Raw genomic sequence first — 15,111 nt, forward strand, 5'->3', positions numbered from 1 at the left:
GCTTTTTGGGGTCTCACTGTGTAGTACTGGCTGTCCTAGAGAGGTCTCCGTAGACCAGGTTGGCCTTGAACTCACTACCTCTTCCTCTTGAGTGATGAGACTTAAAAGACATGTGCCACCACTGCTCAGATGATAAACAAACAAACAAACAAATGCCTGTCTCAAAAACAGCAGCCATGGTGATTCCTGGGCCCGCAGTGGCCTGCCCTGCTCTCCAGTGTCCGGCCTGTGTCTGGGCCTCCCTCAGTGGTGTCCCATCCTCTTAAGCTGCTGAGTCTGGCCGGGCAGTGGTGGCGCACGCCTTTACTCCCAGCACTCAGAAGGCAGAAGCAGGCAGATTTCTGAGTTCGAGGCCAGCCTGGTCTACAGAGTGAGTTCCAGGACATCCAAAGCTACACAGAGAAACCCTGTCTCAAAAAAACAAAAAGAAAAAAAAAAAAAAAAAAAAAAGAAAGAAAAAAGCTGCTGAGTCTGGTACTCAGCACTAGACTAACTAAGTAACTAAGTAACTACTTAGTAGTTACTACAAGATAAACTGTGCCATCCTGGAGGCTGGAAAGTCAAGGCAGGGATGTGACCACATAGGACCAGCTGCTGCTGTGACACCTGACACCTCTGGCCCTGTTGGAATCAGGGACTGCCAGAAAGCCACAGAAAGGTCGATGATCACAGGGAAGGCTGGTCTCATGCATGAGGGCCATGAGTTCAGGGTCTTCCTCTGCTCCAGAGTTCCAGACCAGCCTGAGCTACATGAGACCCTGTTTCTATAAAATAAAATAAGACAATGTCACAGGTCAACAGTGGGACCCTTATCCAAAAGTCCTGTGAGCAGGATATGGGTCGGTATCAGGAGCAGCCGCGTGGACTCCTGCCTCCGGGATACCAGAATCAGAGGCCTGGTCCTGTCTCTTGAGGCCTGCAGTCTCTAAGGCTTCCTCTTACCTTCCTCTGCCCTCTGTGGCTAGGGGAGGTCCCAATCTCTCCCCACCGGGGTTTGCCATAGCCATGGCCTGGCTGAGCTTGGCTGGCCACTGTAACCTCTCCTCTCTAACCTCGTGGCCATTTGAGTATGACACTCAGTGATATTCGTCTCTGTCTGTCTCAGGTAAGGAAATGTTTGAGACAGGGTCTTGTTATACAGCTCAAGCTAGCCTGAAATTGTAGGAATCCTCCTGCCTCAGCTTGCTCTGAAGTGTTGGGGTAAATAGTATTGGCCCAAAGAACTATTTTATTTATTTTATTATTATTATTATTATTATTATTTTTTTTAGTTTTTCGAGACAGGGTTTCTCTGTATAGCCCTGGCTGTCCTGGAACTCACTTTGTAGACCAGGCTGGCCTCGAACTCAGAGATCCACCTGCCTCTGCCTCCCGAGTGCTGGGATTAAAGGCGTGTGCCACCACGCCCGGCTCCTATTTATTTTTTATTATTTTTTAAGACAGGGCTCATGGAGCCCTGGCTGCCCTGGAACTCACAAGGTGGGCTTGAATTTACAGAGATCTGCCTGCCTCTGCCTCCCAAGGGCTTAGATTAAAGGCTTGTGTTACCACACCAGCATATTTGTTTTAATCATTTGTTTTTGTTTTGTTTTGTTTTGTTTTTGGACAGGTCTCACCTCAGTAAGCTGGGTCACAGGTTGATGCTGAATTTTCGATAATCCTCCTGCCTCAGCTTCCCAAGTGTTGGGATCACACTAGGACCTGGGGAACTCTTACCTTTTATTTATGAGACAGGTCTCTCTTTGTAGCCCTGGTTGTCCCAGAAGTCTCTATGTAGACCAGGCTGGTCTCAAATCAGAGATCCACCTGCCTCTGCCCTGAGTGCTTGGATTAAAGGTGTCGGCCACCACCACCTCCTGTGGCCCGATTTAACTTTTTCATGTTTTGAGATAAGGGCTCCTATAGCCCAGGCTGTATTCACTGTGTAGATCAGGCTGGCTTCCACCTACCTCAACCTACCCAGCACTGGTAATAGGTCTTGTACCCCAGAACAAACCATGTCTTACTTTTTGTTGTTTTAAGACAGGCTCTCTGGTAACCCAGGCTGGCCGAGAACTCTTGATCCTCTTGCCTCTGCACCCCAGTCATTAGATTACAGGACTGGGCCCCCATCCTACCTCTGTGGGACAGGTGTCACTCTACTGCCCAGTGTGGCCCCCAGCCGTGCCAACCCTCCCGACTCCAAAGAGGACATAGCACACTGTAGGCACTCCATAAATCCACCGTGAAGCCTGGGTGTCCAGGCTGCGAGTCTGTGGCCTTGGGACTGGGGGCGGGGGGCACTGAGGCAGGCCTCCAGCTGGGGTTCCGGGCCGTGGCGGGGGCGGGGCGCGCGGGGCCAAGGTCACGGGTGGGGCGTCCGGGCCTGCGCAGTGCCGGGCGCGGCAGGTGGAGCGGGAGCCCGGGCGGCACCGCGTCGCCATTACACAATAGCGCGGGCGGCGCGGGCGGGCGGCGGGCGGCGCAGGAGGCGGGACGCGGGGCCCCGGAGCTGTCGATCGGGGACAAAGCGCGGCCGCCCGGCGCCCCCCGAGCCGCCCGAGCCGGGGCGCAGCCCGCGCCCCCCGCGACTGACATGATGTTTCCGCAAAGCCGGCACTCGGTAAGGGGAACCCCGCGCACTGCACCCCAGAGCTCTCCCTGCACCCCCAGCTCAGCTCACTGCACCTCCGGCGCTCACCCTGCACCCCAGCTCATCTCACTGCACCCCTTCTAGGTCGGATCCCGTCTCTCTCCCCGCCCAGGGCCTGTCCCAGGGGCTCCCTACGCTTCCCCAGCTCCCACAGGCCTGTTCTGTCCCCCCAGCCCTGGGCTCTTCCCCAAGGTCCTTGCACCCCACAACCCAGACCCTACGCACCCCACCAGTCCAGCACTGCATCCTTCAGCCCGGATCCCTGAACTTTGATCCCTGCCCTGAGTCCCCTCACCGCCTCCCCCACACCTCGCCCAACCCGACTCCAAGGTCTTCTTCCACCCCCACCCCCCACCCCCGGGCTCCGGATCAGCCCGCACCCCACTGCAGCCGCATTCGGCCTGTCTTCCTGACCTGGGGCTCAGGCCCAGAGCTGCAGCACCCCAGTCACAAGCCCATCATCCCCTCACCCCAGACGCGCATGTCCTCCAGCCCTAGATCTTGCATCCCCACCTCGGTGCACCCCCCCCCCCCCAGGCCCAGCTCTCTAAGAGCTTCAGACTGGCCTGCCACCAAGTCCAAGGCCCTGCACCCACCATCACCTCGGCCCTGCACTTCTTTCCACCTCAGATCTGCCCTGGCCCCAAGTCTGGTGCCCTCTACCCCCCAATACAGTTCCCGCACCCCCTGTCTCTCTCTCCAGCCCTGTCGGGCCTGGCGTCACCATCCGGGCCCAGCGCCACCCCCAGCCTGGCTCCGCGTCCCTCCTCCAGCTGCAGGCCCCGCACCCCAGCGGCCTTCCTCCTCCCAGCCCCCATCCTGCACCCTCAGCACTAGGGTTGGGGAGACCCTGTGCCCGTATAATGTCCAGTGCTCCCTTGTCCGGAGCCGGATACCCCGCAGTCTTCCCACCCCCCGCCCCCCCAGCACTAGGCTCCGTCCCTCTCATGTCCAAGCCCATCTGTCGTCTCCCACACCAGCTCCCAGTGGCCTTGCTCCCCACACCCTGCCCCTAGCCTTGCTCCCCAGATCCGAGATCTTACACCCTAACTCCTGACCCAGTGCCCTCAGATGCCGGCCCTGTACATATCCCACCCCCCTCGCTCCCCAGCCCCCCAGCTTCCAGCTCTCCCTAACTCCCAGGCCATGATTTCTCTGTGGCTTTGGCTGGGGCCTGGGCAGCTTTGGGGGGGTCCCTTCCTGAAGAGCACACCCGTGAGGAAACAGGTGTGATGGGGGTACTCCCAGGAAATGTAGGGTGGTAAGTTAGGTGCCTCTTCCATGCCGGCTTTGAAGGGAGGCCTGTGCCACCCTGATTGACTTAGAGGGGCTTTCTGGGGAATTCCTCTGGGAGCATCTGGAGGACAGAGGTGCACCCCGCCCCATGGGTGCCCGCCCCTCCCAAATGACCAGTGTGTAAAAGTGTCCCCACTGCCTAGGGGCCTCACAGCCCCTTCCTGGCAGCCCAGGAAGTGGGGCATGGGCGGGGCAGGACGCCGCTCACCCTCCTGCCCCCGCAGGGCTCCTCCCACCTCCCTCAGCAGCTCAAGTTCACCACCTCCGACTCCTGTGACCGCATCAAAGATGAGTTCCAGCTGCTGCAAGCGCAGTATCACAGGTGAGCCCGGACCAGGGCACCTCCATGTGTCTGTAGAGTTGTCTGTGGCTTGAAGGAAGGCCGGGTGGGGGGTGCCTCTGTCATCTCAGGGCTCAGGAGGTGGGGCCAAGAGGGTCAGCAGTTCAAGGTCATCCTCAGCTACTTAGCAAGTTGGCCAGCCTGGGCTACATGAGGCCATGTGTCCAAAAACAATCAGCCCCATGGTGTGGAAGAAGAAAGTAAGGCATACAGCGTTCATGGTTCTAGAGGCCCAGTCCCTATGTTTAACACAGGCTAGAGTGGGTGCCCAGAGAGGGTGAGTAATCGGCTCAGGGTCACACAGCCCTACCTTCTTCTGTCCAATTTTGGAGTAGGGTCCCACAGACCCTCCAGCCTGGTCACTCCCACCACAAATACTTTTCTCATTTCTAATGGGTTCCTCATGTGTGAAACTGATCACCCCGAAGCCCAGGGTGTCAGCAGCTTCCGGGGTGTACAGCACAGACGCAGGAAAAGCTAAAGCTGAGCACGGGTCCCCATCTAACCTAGGCTGGGTTTGAGTGGGCTTGGGGATACAGGCAAAACCTTCCAGCTCTCACAGGCAGGTGAATGGAGTCGTTCTGGGCTAGCCTGAGGTACAGAGCAAACCTCTGTCTCAGAAAACAAACTAATAATAATGATGATAATGCCTTTATTTTTTATTTTTTTATATGTAAGTAGCTACACTGTAGCTGTCCTCAGACACTCCAGAAGAGGGCATCGGATCCCATTGTAGATAGTTGTGAGCCATCATGTGGTTGCTGGGATTTGAACTCAGGACCTGAGGAAGAGCAGTCAGTGCTCTTAACCGCTGAGCCATCTCACAGCCAATGACAAAACCTTTAAAAGACCCTTAGATTTCTCTAAGAAAAAAAAGTAAATCTGAGTGTTCGTGGAGTTTTCTATTTAAAAAAAAATGTTATATTTGAGTTTTTGGTATTTATTTTGAGACAGGATCTTATGTGATCCAGGCTTTCCCCAGCTCCCTATGTAGCCAAGGATAGCCTTGAGCTTATGCAGTAGATGTCAGGCAAGGCCCAGGGTGCTAGGCCAGCCATCCACCTGCTGGGCTGCTCCCCCAGTGTTTGCCATTCTAAAGAGGAATTTAGGGCACCAGTGTTTGCACCCCCATGGTTCTGGGGCCAGTCTTAGGCTGACTTGTTCCAGGACCTGTAGGGCACACAGTGGCTACAGGGCTGTGTGTTGTCCCCTTAGCAGATGCCATCTCTGAGATGCATTGTGCTGTGCCCTGTGCACTGGGCCTGGGTCGGGCCTGTGGGGGGCTCCTGGTGAAGTCCTGTGTTGACTTTCTCCCATGGACCTTGGTGTGGGGTCTCGTGCAAAGTGCAATCACCGGTGAGGCACACTAGCCTTACTTATTATGTAAACGTGGACTGGGGGCCCACCCCTCAATCCTGCGCCCCTGAGGGATTGCGGATCTCAGCACCTGGGGAGCTCATCAGAAGCCTGCTGGCTAATAAGCACTATCCCAATTTCCAGGACAGGGTCTCACTCTGTAGACCAGGCTGGCCTCAGACTCACAGATATCCATTTGTCTTACCCTCCCAAGCTCTAAGAGTTGTTTGGATTTAGAAAGAAATACCCTGATGGGCTTGATGGCACAGGACTTTAACCTCAGCACTCGAGAGACAGAGGCAGGCGGATCTCTGAGTTCCAGGACAGGGCTATACAGAGAAACCCTGTATTGGAAGAAAGAAGGAAGGAAGGGAGGGAGGGAGGAAGGGAAGGGAAGGGAAGGGAAGGGAAGGGAAGGGAAGGGAAGGGAAGGGAAGGAGGAAAAAAGAGAAAGAAAGAGAGGAAGAAAGAAAGAAAGGTTACATTGGGGGGTCGTGCTGTTGTTCAGGTGTGGAGGTCCAAGGACAACTTGGGAGAGTCACTGCTAGGCATGGTGGCAAGAGCCACACCTAGGAGTAGCCTCCTAGGACTGGAGAGCAAGCCACAGGCCCAGTTCTTTGACTCCACTGACCTGTCCTGGTCCAGGAAGGTTGCTGCTACAAAGAGAAAGCAAGTGGGGCCCACAGAGGTAGAATCACACAGCATGGGAAGGCAAAGCAGCTTCAGCTGCCGGCTCTGATGTGACTAGAGAGAAAGAGGGGCTGGACATGACAAAGTTTCCTGAAGCCAGGACACCTTGGGGTGCTCTGTTCCTCTCAGCCCCAGGCCATCTCAGTCTTCAGCATCTGTCTGTCTGTGTGGAGAATTCTCCTCGAGTTTGAGTACTTGGGTTACTGCCCACTGTGTGACCTTGAATCTCTCACTCACCCTCTCTGGGCACCCACTGAGTCATGTGTTAAGATTAGATTAGATGGATGACAAGTTCTGCAGCCCTCATCCGCCCCGCAGGAGGGCACCTCTGACTGTGGTGGTTGTTATTCCATTGAGAATGCTTTCATAATTTTAGTGGGGGAGACCGAGTAGCCCCGCCCACCTGCCCGGGATGCAGAAAACCCAGGGGTGTCCTTAAATGCAGCCAGATGTGGTATTTGGCCCTTCTCAGTTTGCAGCTTGGGGCAATAGCTCAGTTGGCATGTCCCAGCAATTGGTAGGTGGAGGCCAGGAGGATCAGGAGGACTTCTGAGTCATCCTCAGCTACACAATGAGTTCAAAGCTAGCCTGGGCTACATGAGACCCTGTCTCAAAAAACAAAAACAAAAAAACCAAAAAGTTTTTAGCTTGACCCTCCAGAGGTGCCCCCTCACCCCGAGGGAACCTCAGTTGGCTTCTCTTGTGTGTCCTCAGCCTGAAGCTGGAGTGCGACAAGCTGGCCAGCGAGAAGTCAGAGATGCAGAGGCATTACGTCATGGTAAAGCCCCCTCTGGGACTGGGGGTGGGGGTGGGGCGGCGACCCCAGACTCCCCACATACTGCAGATGCCTGCTACCGAGTCCTCCACGGGCTAAGGGCAGCCTGGCCACCGGCCCAGGTAGTGGCCGAGGTGCCAAACCACCGGCTCGCAGTGTGGGCCAGCCAGGTCTCGGCTGTCCTTGGTGGCAGGAGGAGGAGGCAGCTGTGGAAGGCAGCCGCAGCCAGCCACAGCCAGCCGGAAGCAAGAGTCCCCTCCCTCCAGGCCAGGCATCCCTTAACCCATCCTTGACCAGAGCCCTCCTAACCTCCACAGGACCAAAAGGGGATTGTGCCTCGGCCCTGTAGTTCCCAGCAGGGGAGGTTGCTGGGGTCTTGGGGCATTGTGACTGGGGTCTTGAAGAACAAATAGGAGCTCACTGGATTGGGAGTAGCCTTGCTGGAATGTGTAGGGAGAGGCAGGCCACCCACAAGGCCACATCCCTTCGGTCCCTGACACCCCTCTCCACCTCACAGTACTATGAGATGTCCTACGGATTGAACATCGAGATGCACAAACAGGTAAGTCTCACTGTCCTCCTCCATGTCCTCAATGCCCTGTGATTCCCAGACTGAGCGTTAAGGCCACTCCCGTTACCCCCTCCCACCCCTCCAAGTGCCCCAGGTACTGAGGGAAAATCGTGTGTTCCAGGCGGAAATTGTGAAGAGGCTGAATGGGATTTGCGCCCAGGTTCTGCCCTATTTGTCACAGGAGGTAAGCAAGCCACCAGCAGGGGGCAGTGGGGTCCCCTCCGCACCTTGCTGAGCACTCCCTGGGCACGCACCTGCCCTTTCTGAGCTTAGCAAAGGTGAGACGTGGAGCAGCTGCACTCAGACCCCTGTGGCAAGGCAGAAAGAGCTCCCTGGGTGGGCGGGCACAGGCGATGGGAGCCCCCCCCCAGCTCTAAGGAAATTCCTGTGAAGTTGGATTCCTAGTCTCCCACCCCAGCAGCCCCTGAGCCCCTAGGACAGGACTTCTCTTGCGCTTTTGCACTGGTTGCCTACTGCACAGGAGTCGCCATTCCCCCGCCCCCGCCCCTCAGTCCCTTTCCAGCTTTGCCTGAGAGAACTCTGTCCCCTCCCTTGCCTATTCCAGCATCAGCAGCAGGTCCTGGGAGCCATCGAGAGAGCCAAGCAGGTCACGGCTCCTGAGCTGAACTCCATCATCCGAGTAAGTCGGAGCCTCTGGTGGACTGGGGACTGACTTGACCTGGGTGGCCAGGGTCAGGTGACAAGACCCTGGGCTGACTCTGTCACCCCCACCCCCACCCCACAGCAGCAGCTCCAGGCTCACCAGCTGTCCCAGCTGCAGGCGCTGGCCCTGCCCCTGACACCGCTGCCTGTCGGGCTCCAGCCACCGTCCCTCCCTGCAGTCAGTGCAGGCACAGGCCTGCTGTCACTCTCTGCTCTGGGTTCTCAGACCCACCTCTCCAAGGAGGACAAGAACGGACACGATGGGGACACCCACCAGGAGGATGACGGAGAGAAGTCGGATTAGCTCTTGGGGAAGGGGGAGGGGGGAGACCAGGGGAGACAGGCACAGAGAGCGCAGTGTTCTAAGGGCCACACAGCACACAGCTCTGTCACTACCCAAGCTTACACCTCCAGTCCTGGTTCTGGCTGTGCACCCTGGGCCTAGGGGACGCCAGAGGGACACCCCAGGCTAAGGGTTCTTCCCCACCTTCAACATTTCCCTGGGCCACAGCCACCAATCTCGGCCCAGAATGTACACAACGCTAGCTGCCCCTTTCCACCCTGTGCACCCCGAATCTGCCCCTATCCCCTTCTCTGCTTCCTGCACTGCACACCTGCTAGTCCCAGACCCCTCCCCCCAGCTCCCCCAGCTCCGGTTCCCTCAACCACAAAAGAAGGGGACAGAGAGAAAGCATTGGCTCGGGACTGCAGTGGGGGTGGGCACCCCACAAACTTCCCTCCCCTCTTCCCCAAATAAACGTGAGGGTTAAAAGTTGGTTTGTTTATGATTTCTTTCTTGTGCCAGTATTCTATAGCTATCATCTCAGAAAGGAAAAGAAGGAAGCCCCAGGAGTGTCTGTCATAGGGTTAGCTTTGTTGGTCGCCTTGGTCTCTGTCCAGAGGTCAAAGGCCAAGCCGCTGTACTGAGGATGGGGTCTAGCTGTGCCTTCAAAATAAAAACATGAAAAGGTTGGCCACTGTGTCCCTGCTTCTGTCTTGTGGGTGGGGACCCCTTTCCTCAGGGCACCCCGTGTCCTGCAATAAGACATCCCTGGAGCAACCAAAGACCCAGAGAGGGTGAGCTGGGGACCTGGGCCCAGACAGTGCAACTCAGTGCTCAGATTTCACACTGTTTTGGCAGGGTGGCTGTGGTACCCACATGGGTCCCTTGGTTACCTTCTGGGAGATGGCCTGGATGCTCCCTGTACCCCTCCCAAGCTAGGCTGTCCCCTGGGCATGCGCCTCGGTTTGGGGACCTTTTCCTTTCTTGTTTTTCTGAAACAGGGTTTTCTCTGTATAGCCCTGAATGCCCTGGACTCATTCCTCAAACTCACAGAAATTTTCCAGCCTCTGTTTTCCAAGGCCAGGGATTAGTCTTGTGTGCCACCTGTTTTCTTTATCTGCTTTGTTTTCTGTTTTGTTTTTCTGTTTGCTGGTTTATCATGTCTGTGTCCTGTTTGAGGACGCCTTGCAGGGATCTGTTCTCTTCTACCGTCTGTCCCAGGAATCAAACTCGGGGTGTCAGGCTTTGCAGCAATTGCCTCTACTGGCAAAGCCACATCTCACTGGACTAGTTTTTGTTGTTTTTAGGCTGGCCTGGAACTTGGTTTGTAGCCTAGGCTCACCTCACTCAGACCCCCAGACTGTATTTGTGTTTTGAGACAGGTTCTTACCACACCCCCCGGACCAAGCACCAAGCGACCTGGAGTTCACCCTGGATCTTGGGGTTCTGTGCCCACGGGGTTAGAGGGTATAGGGGGACCAAGGCTTCTCATCCCTCAACTGGGAAAAACAGTTTGAGCTGTCTCAGTGAGCGAGCTGTTGTCTTCTTTGCCCCTGGGGCTTATGGAGAAGGTCCTGCCAGCACCTGGCAGTGGGGGACCTCAGGGAGAGCACTGAGCCAGCCTGACCTTGTGTAATTGGTCACCAATGTTCTGGTCACCTGATGAAGTAGGGAGGAGGACAAGGAGGGAGCTGAGGGTCCCAGCTCCTTATGCCCAAGACTTGGGCCCAAGGCAGTAATGGTGACCAGGTGACACCCCTCACCCCACCCCCCAGCTCCTTCCTTGAGAATTTTGCTGGCTCTCTGGAGTCCTCCTGGACCGTCTGTGATTCCATCTCTGTGTTCCCATCTAGACTCCATCTCTGTATCCCCATCTACTCGGTGGCTCAGATATCCTCTATTCTGGGATTAAGCTGTGGCATGGGGACTCGGGATTATAGGTCCCCACCCCAGGGCCAGGCCACTTCCTGGGGCACCAGTTCCTAAGGCTCCATGGAGACAGGGACCCTACCCTGTACCCAGCAAGGAGAGGACACCTCAGGCAGCAACTGTTCCCCTTTGCCTGGCTTCGGAGACTGCACCCTGAGACACATCAAATGACTCCCTCACCTGTTGTGCAGATAAGGAAACTGAGGCCCACTGAAGTCAAGGAAACCATACAAGGCTACAAAAGGGTTGCTACATCCCCTCTGGGTGGTCAGTCTTTCTGTTGGGGACCCTACAAAGAGAACAAGCAGGGGAGACCAAGATAGCACCCCAAACCAGCAAGACATTAAAGCACCAAGGCTTGCTGGGTATTGATTGCCCTGGCCTCAGCTAACTCTGAGTCCCTTTTGCCTCACATGAACAGGAGAGATGCCCAGAGACAGCAAGCAGCTGTGTGTATGGAAACCCAACTTTCTTTCTTCCTCCTCTCTTTCTCTTTCTCTTTCTTTCTCTTTCTCTTTCTCTCTCTCTCTTTTCTCTCTCTCTCTCTGTCTTTCCTTCTCTCTCTCTCTCTCTCTCTCTCTCTCTCTCTCTCTCTCTCTCTCTTCTTTCTTCCTTTCTTTTTGTGTGTAGATTTGTGTTTTTCTTTTTTTTTACAAGACAGGGTTTCTCTGTGTATCGCTGGCCTTTCTGGAACTAACTCTATAGACCAGGCTGTTTTCGAACTCTGTCTTCTGCTGTTGTCTCCCAAATGCTGGGATCAAAGGCATCTGCCACCACCCCGCTCAGTAAAAACCCAACTTTTTCAAAATTCACTTAGTGTAAAGAGTCCATAATAGTGATGACGTCGTGGGGAAGAGGGGGATCTGGGAGACCGGAGGGGGCGGGGCGCTGGGCACAGGAAGGCCAGGTGCTTCTCTAGGATGCAGTGTTCCTGCAGATACTCAGAGCTCCGGAGAGGGGGAGGGGGGCCTTGTGGAGTGTCAGGGCCACTAGAGCAACAGTGGGTGTTTGAACAGGAGAGTGGCACCCTCAGATGGGAGCAGCCCGAGATCATCTGGGCATGGGGATGCAGAGGGACCAGGATGAAGACAGAAACAGGCCCAGCTCCAGGGAGGGAGTTCCTACGTTGCTGCTGACTCTCTGATTGCCCGTACTGTTCCCTCCTTCCCTTGCCCCCCAGTTCCCTCGGTCCCCCAGTGAAGCTCTTTATCCTTTGCTGTGCCTGCTGGGTCCCTACTCCTCTTCCCACGTGTCCCCTCCCTCCCCTCCCCTCCAAACCTCTCCACAGCCTGTGGGGCCTGGATGCTGGCTGCCAGCCAAGCCCCAGACAACCTTGACCGCCTCCTGCAGCCACCTCCCCTCCTCCTCTCCCTTCCTGCTCTCCTCGCCCTCCTCCCCCTTTCTCCCTCTCCCATCTCTAGCTTTATTTCTCTCCTGCCTCCGGCTTCTTCTCTTCCTCCTTCTACTAAAGCAAATCCTCCTCCCAGCCCCCCCTCCAGGGCTGCAGGGCCTGCTGGGTGGCACTGTGGCCTCTCCCTGCTGCTAATGTCCCGCAACAGAGGAAGAGGTGGCAGGTGACCTGTATTTGGCCTTTAGATACAGATATTGGTGACCCCAATCCTGGGTCATGCTAAGAGCTAACTCACTTTGCTGTTGGGCCCCAGGCAGGTCCCTGGCCTTTTCTGGGCCACTCTGACTACCCTGCAAACCAAGGTGAAACCAAAGGAGAAAGGACAGACAAGGGCCAGCAAGTGCAATGGAGGTGACTCCTGCCCAGCAAGGGCCAGGCCCCAGGTTCATCCCCAGACCCAGACAAGGAAACCCCTCCCCCAAATTTTACAAACCCTCAGATCCAGGTAAGCAAACTCTTACCATGCAGCCATGTTCTTCTCATGGCTAACTTCAGTATTTATTAGGCACCTACTGTATGCCAAGGACTCCCAGCACCCCTTCCACCCTCAGGGAACACACAAAATGGGGACAAGGCTGGAAGGCAAGAAAGCATGGGGCAGATTTCACAGACCTGTCACCAGGACACCCCCCAACACACACACACACACACACCCTGTGACCAGGATAAACTTGCCTGGAGCCCTGACCCCTGACTGCTGCAGAGTGGAGGCCTGTGCAGGCAGCTGGTGCTGAGTCTCCACCCGACCAAGCCCCAGGTCCCTCACTCGCCAAAGTCTGGCTTTCTGTATCCTGTGCAAGGGCACTGAGGTCCAGGTGTGGATAATTCCAGTTCAACTGAGCCACTTAGGAATTTTTTGAGGGCAATGGGTAGCTGTGGAAGGTTCTTGAGCTTGGGGAAAAGGCTAGAATGGGATTCACACTGAAGGGGGGAAATCAAGTCCCGGCCTCTGCCTCTGTGGGTGTGAGATGTAGGTAGCAGTAAACATCATCCCTTTCGCGGGACCCTGTAGAACAGTCATGTTGGTTAAACATTTGCATTTTGTCTTGGCTTTCCGCTGTGTAGACCAGGCTGGCTTCGAACTCAGATATGCTTGCCTCTGCCTCTTGAGCCCTGGGATTAAAGGCATGCGCCACCATGCCTTGTGGGTAAGCATTTTCTAATCTCACTGAATGTTTTTGGTTTTGTTTTGTTTTTTTTGTTTTGGTACCTCCAGGTTCGGGAGGAGGCCTGGACCAGGGCCTGCTTGGTTCCAGGGTTCACAAGCCCCCTTTGTCTATCTAGCTGCTCACTTACTGCCTACATCTTCAGCCAACCCTGGTACTTCCTTCCCACATGCCAAGCTGCAGCCCACCCTCCTTCTACTTCTAGTCATCGTAAGAAGCTGAATCAGGGGCACACAAGCAAGGTCAGAGGTCAGGGCTCCCCGTTTTAGTTTGACCAGTGTTTAGTTAGAGGGATTTCTAATGAGCCAACTCCTATGCCCTCTGCAGAGCCCCAGTATAAAACACCTACATCTAGGAAGTCTTGGGAATTTTCTAAGCAGCTTTGTGACTCCAGGCTCGGTTGTCCCGGGTTTCTCCCCTCCTGAGCCCTCTCATTAGCCTAGCCCAAGCCACAGCAGGGGGCAATTCTATGGGAAAACTAAGCAGTAAGTTGCGGGGAGGGGATGGCTCCCCCGTATTCTTAAGGAGAAAATGATTGTGTGTGCGCTCCTGTGCGTGATTTCCCACCCCCCCCCCCCCCCCGCCAAGACAGGCAGGGAACTGGGGCTCGGAGGTCACCCGTGAGCCCTGGCCAGCAGGAGGGGACCGGCCTGGCTGGTGGCCCAGTGGCTCAGCTGGGGGCGCGGGGAAGGGGAGGCTGGCGCTGTCGGAAGCCAAAGGCTTTGGCCTCCCTGAGGGAGTCGCTTTCCCGGCCCGGGTCGGATCAATGGGCTGTAATTATACCGCGCCGGGCCGGGAGCCGATGGGGAGGGAGCGGGAGCTGGCAGGAGGGAAGCGGCGGGCGGGGGCGCAGACCCACGTTACTTTGATTGACAGCCAGAGCAGATGCGGCGCGCGGTAGCTTCTGGGATTCGTAGTTTTTGTTGTTTTTTTTTTCCGGTCCAGAATGCTTGCTCGCAATAGCAATGTCCACTCTGGTAAATTGAGGCACACCCGGCACCTCCAACCTCACAACTCCCTGTAAACCTATTCTACCCCCTCTTGTGATCTAATGGGTCAAACTAACTAAGCTTGGGAAGTTAGCTGGGACAAAAATCAAATCGCAGCCATTCCCTAAACGGCCAAGTTGCCTTCTTTGCCTCAGTTTGTTTCTATCTCTGAAACAGGCCGAAGGAAGCTTTGGCTGCTGAGCCTTGGCAAGGTAGCCACCGAGTTGAAGGACTTACTTTTATTTTTTTTAATATAAAATGTTTTGAGACAGTAGTCCACGTTAAGCTCGACATGACAACGGTCCTCCTGCCTCAGCTTCTCAAGTGCTGGAATACCAGGAATCCGCTACCACGGTCAGCTTCAAGGGGCTTTTACTTTTAAAAGGGGGTCCAAGATCCTCAGGGACCACCACGCGGGGCCCCACTCACGAGGGGTGGGGGGTGTCGGGGAGGAGGAGCTGCACGCCCCAGCCCCATCGGGAGCTTTCCTATTGGACTATCCCAGACCACCGTTCTCTGTTATTGGCTACAGGGTACCCAGCCTTCATTGGCCAGTGCTTTTGGTGACGTCAGAGACCCATGTGGGATCTTCGGGAGCTGATTGGCTGGCATACCCGACCAACCAAGGAGGAGATAGACGGGTCCCTCGGCAGCGGGGCGGCTAGTCTGATTTAAGGTGGTCCGAGCAGTCCCGGCTCTGAGTAGTAGATTTTTCCCTTTTCTGTTTTTTATTTGCACCGCGCAGAACTACGGAGCCTGTGTGCACACTGAGGCAGGGGCGCACTTTGAGGCGCTGAGCCCCACTTTGCAAAGTGTAGGATCCATGACCAGGCTGAATGGGAAAAAGTGGCCCAGGAAGGTGGGAAATGCTGAGGGTGCTCCCCACTTCGGGTGTGGTGTCTGTCCAGGGATGGGGTTCAGGCATTCTAAAAGGAAACCCCTGATCATATCCTCTGCTTCCACGGAAGCTCAGAGGCTGTGGCTTCCCAGGCCGCACAACAGAGGGGCAG

The 15,111-nt window shown here is 55.7% G+C and overlaps 1 protein-coding gene and 1 long non-coding RNA gene across 6 annotated transcripts; both read left to right on the plus strand.

Annotated features, from left to right (window-relative positions):
- The first annotated feature begins 2,377 nt into the window (after positions 1 to 2,377).
- Tle5 (TLE family member 5, transcriptional modulator) lies at positions 2,378 to 9,305 on the plus strand. 3 transcript variants are annotated; one of them, NR_074087.1, is made up of 7 exons: positions 2,378 to 2,602; positions 4,153 to 4,250; positions 7,029 to 7,092; positions 7,607 to 7,651; positions 7,747 to 7,844; positions 8,226 to 8,300; positions 8,406 to 9,305. NR_074087.1 is itself a non-coding variant. In NM_010347.4 (7 exons), exons 1-7 carry the CDS (start codon positions 2,576 to 2,578, stop codon positions 8,625 to 8,627), a joined length of 594 nt encoding a protein of 197 aa, NP_034477.1. In that variant the 5' UTR covers positions 2,378 to 2,575; the 3' UTR covers positions 8,628 to 9,305. The 3 variants fall into 3 exon arrangements, 2 of the variants coding, with proteins under 2 accessions (NP_034477.1, NP_001263217.1); NM_010347.4 differs by having other exon boundaries at positions 7,782 to 7,844; NM_001276288.1 differs by having other exon boundaries at positions 7,782 to 7,844; positions 8,409 to 9,305.
- Positions 9,306 to 11,979: 2,674 nt separating this feature from the next.
- Gm31936 lies at positions 11,980 to 14,787 on the plus strand. 3 transcript variants are annotated; one of them, XR_003949023.1, is made up of 5 exons: positions 11,980 to 12,109; positions 12,200 to 12,391; positions 13,163 to 13,354; positions 14,374 to 14,455; positions 14,634 to 14,787. It is a non-coding gene; the product is annotated as a predicted gene, 31936 (long non-coding RNA). The 3 variants fall into 3 exon arrangements; XR_380626.4 differs by having other exon boundaries at positions 11,980 to 12,391; XR_003949024.1 differs by lacking the exons at positions 11,980 to 12,109; positions 12,200 to 12,391; positions 13,163 to 13,354 and adding an exon at positions 13,818 to 14,089.
- Positions 14,788 to 15,111: the final 324 nt, after the last annotated feature.

Source organism: Mus musculus, chromosome 10 (assembly GCF_000001635.26).
Source record: "Mus musculus strain C57BL/6J chromosome 10, GRCm38.p6 C57BL/6J".
Taxonomy (NCBI): domain Eukaryota; kingdom Metazoa; phylum Chordata; class Mammalia; order Rodentia; family Muridae; genus Mus; species Mus musculus.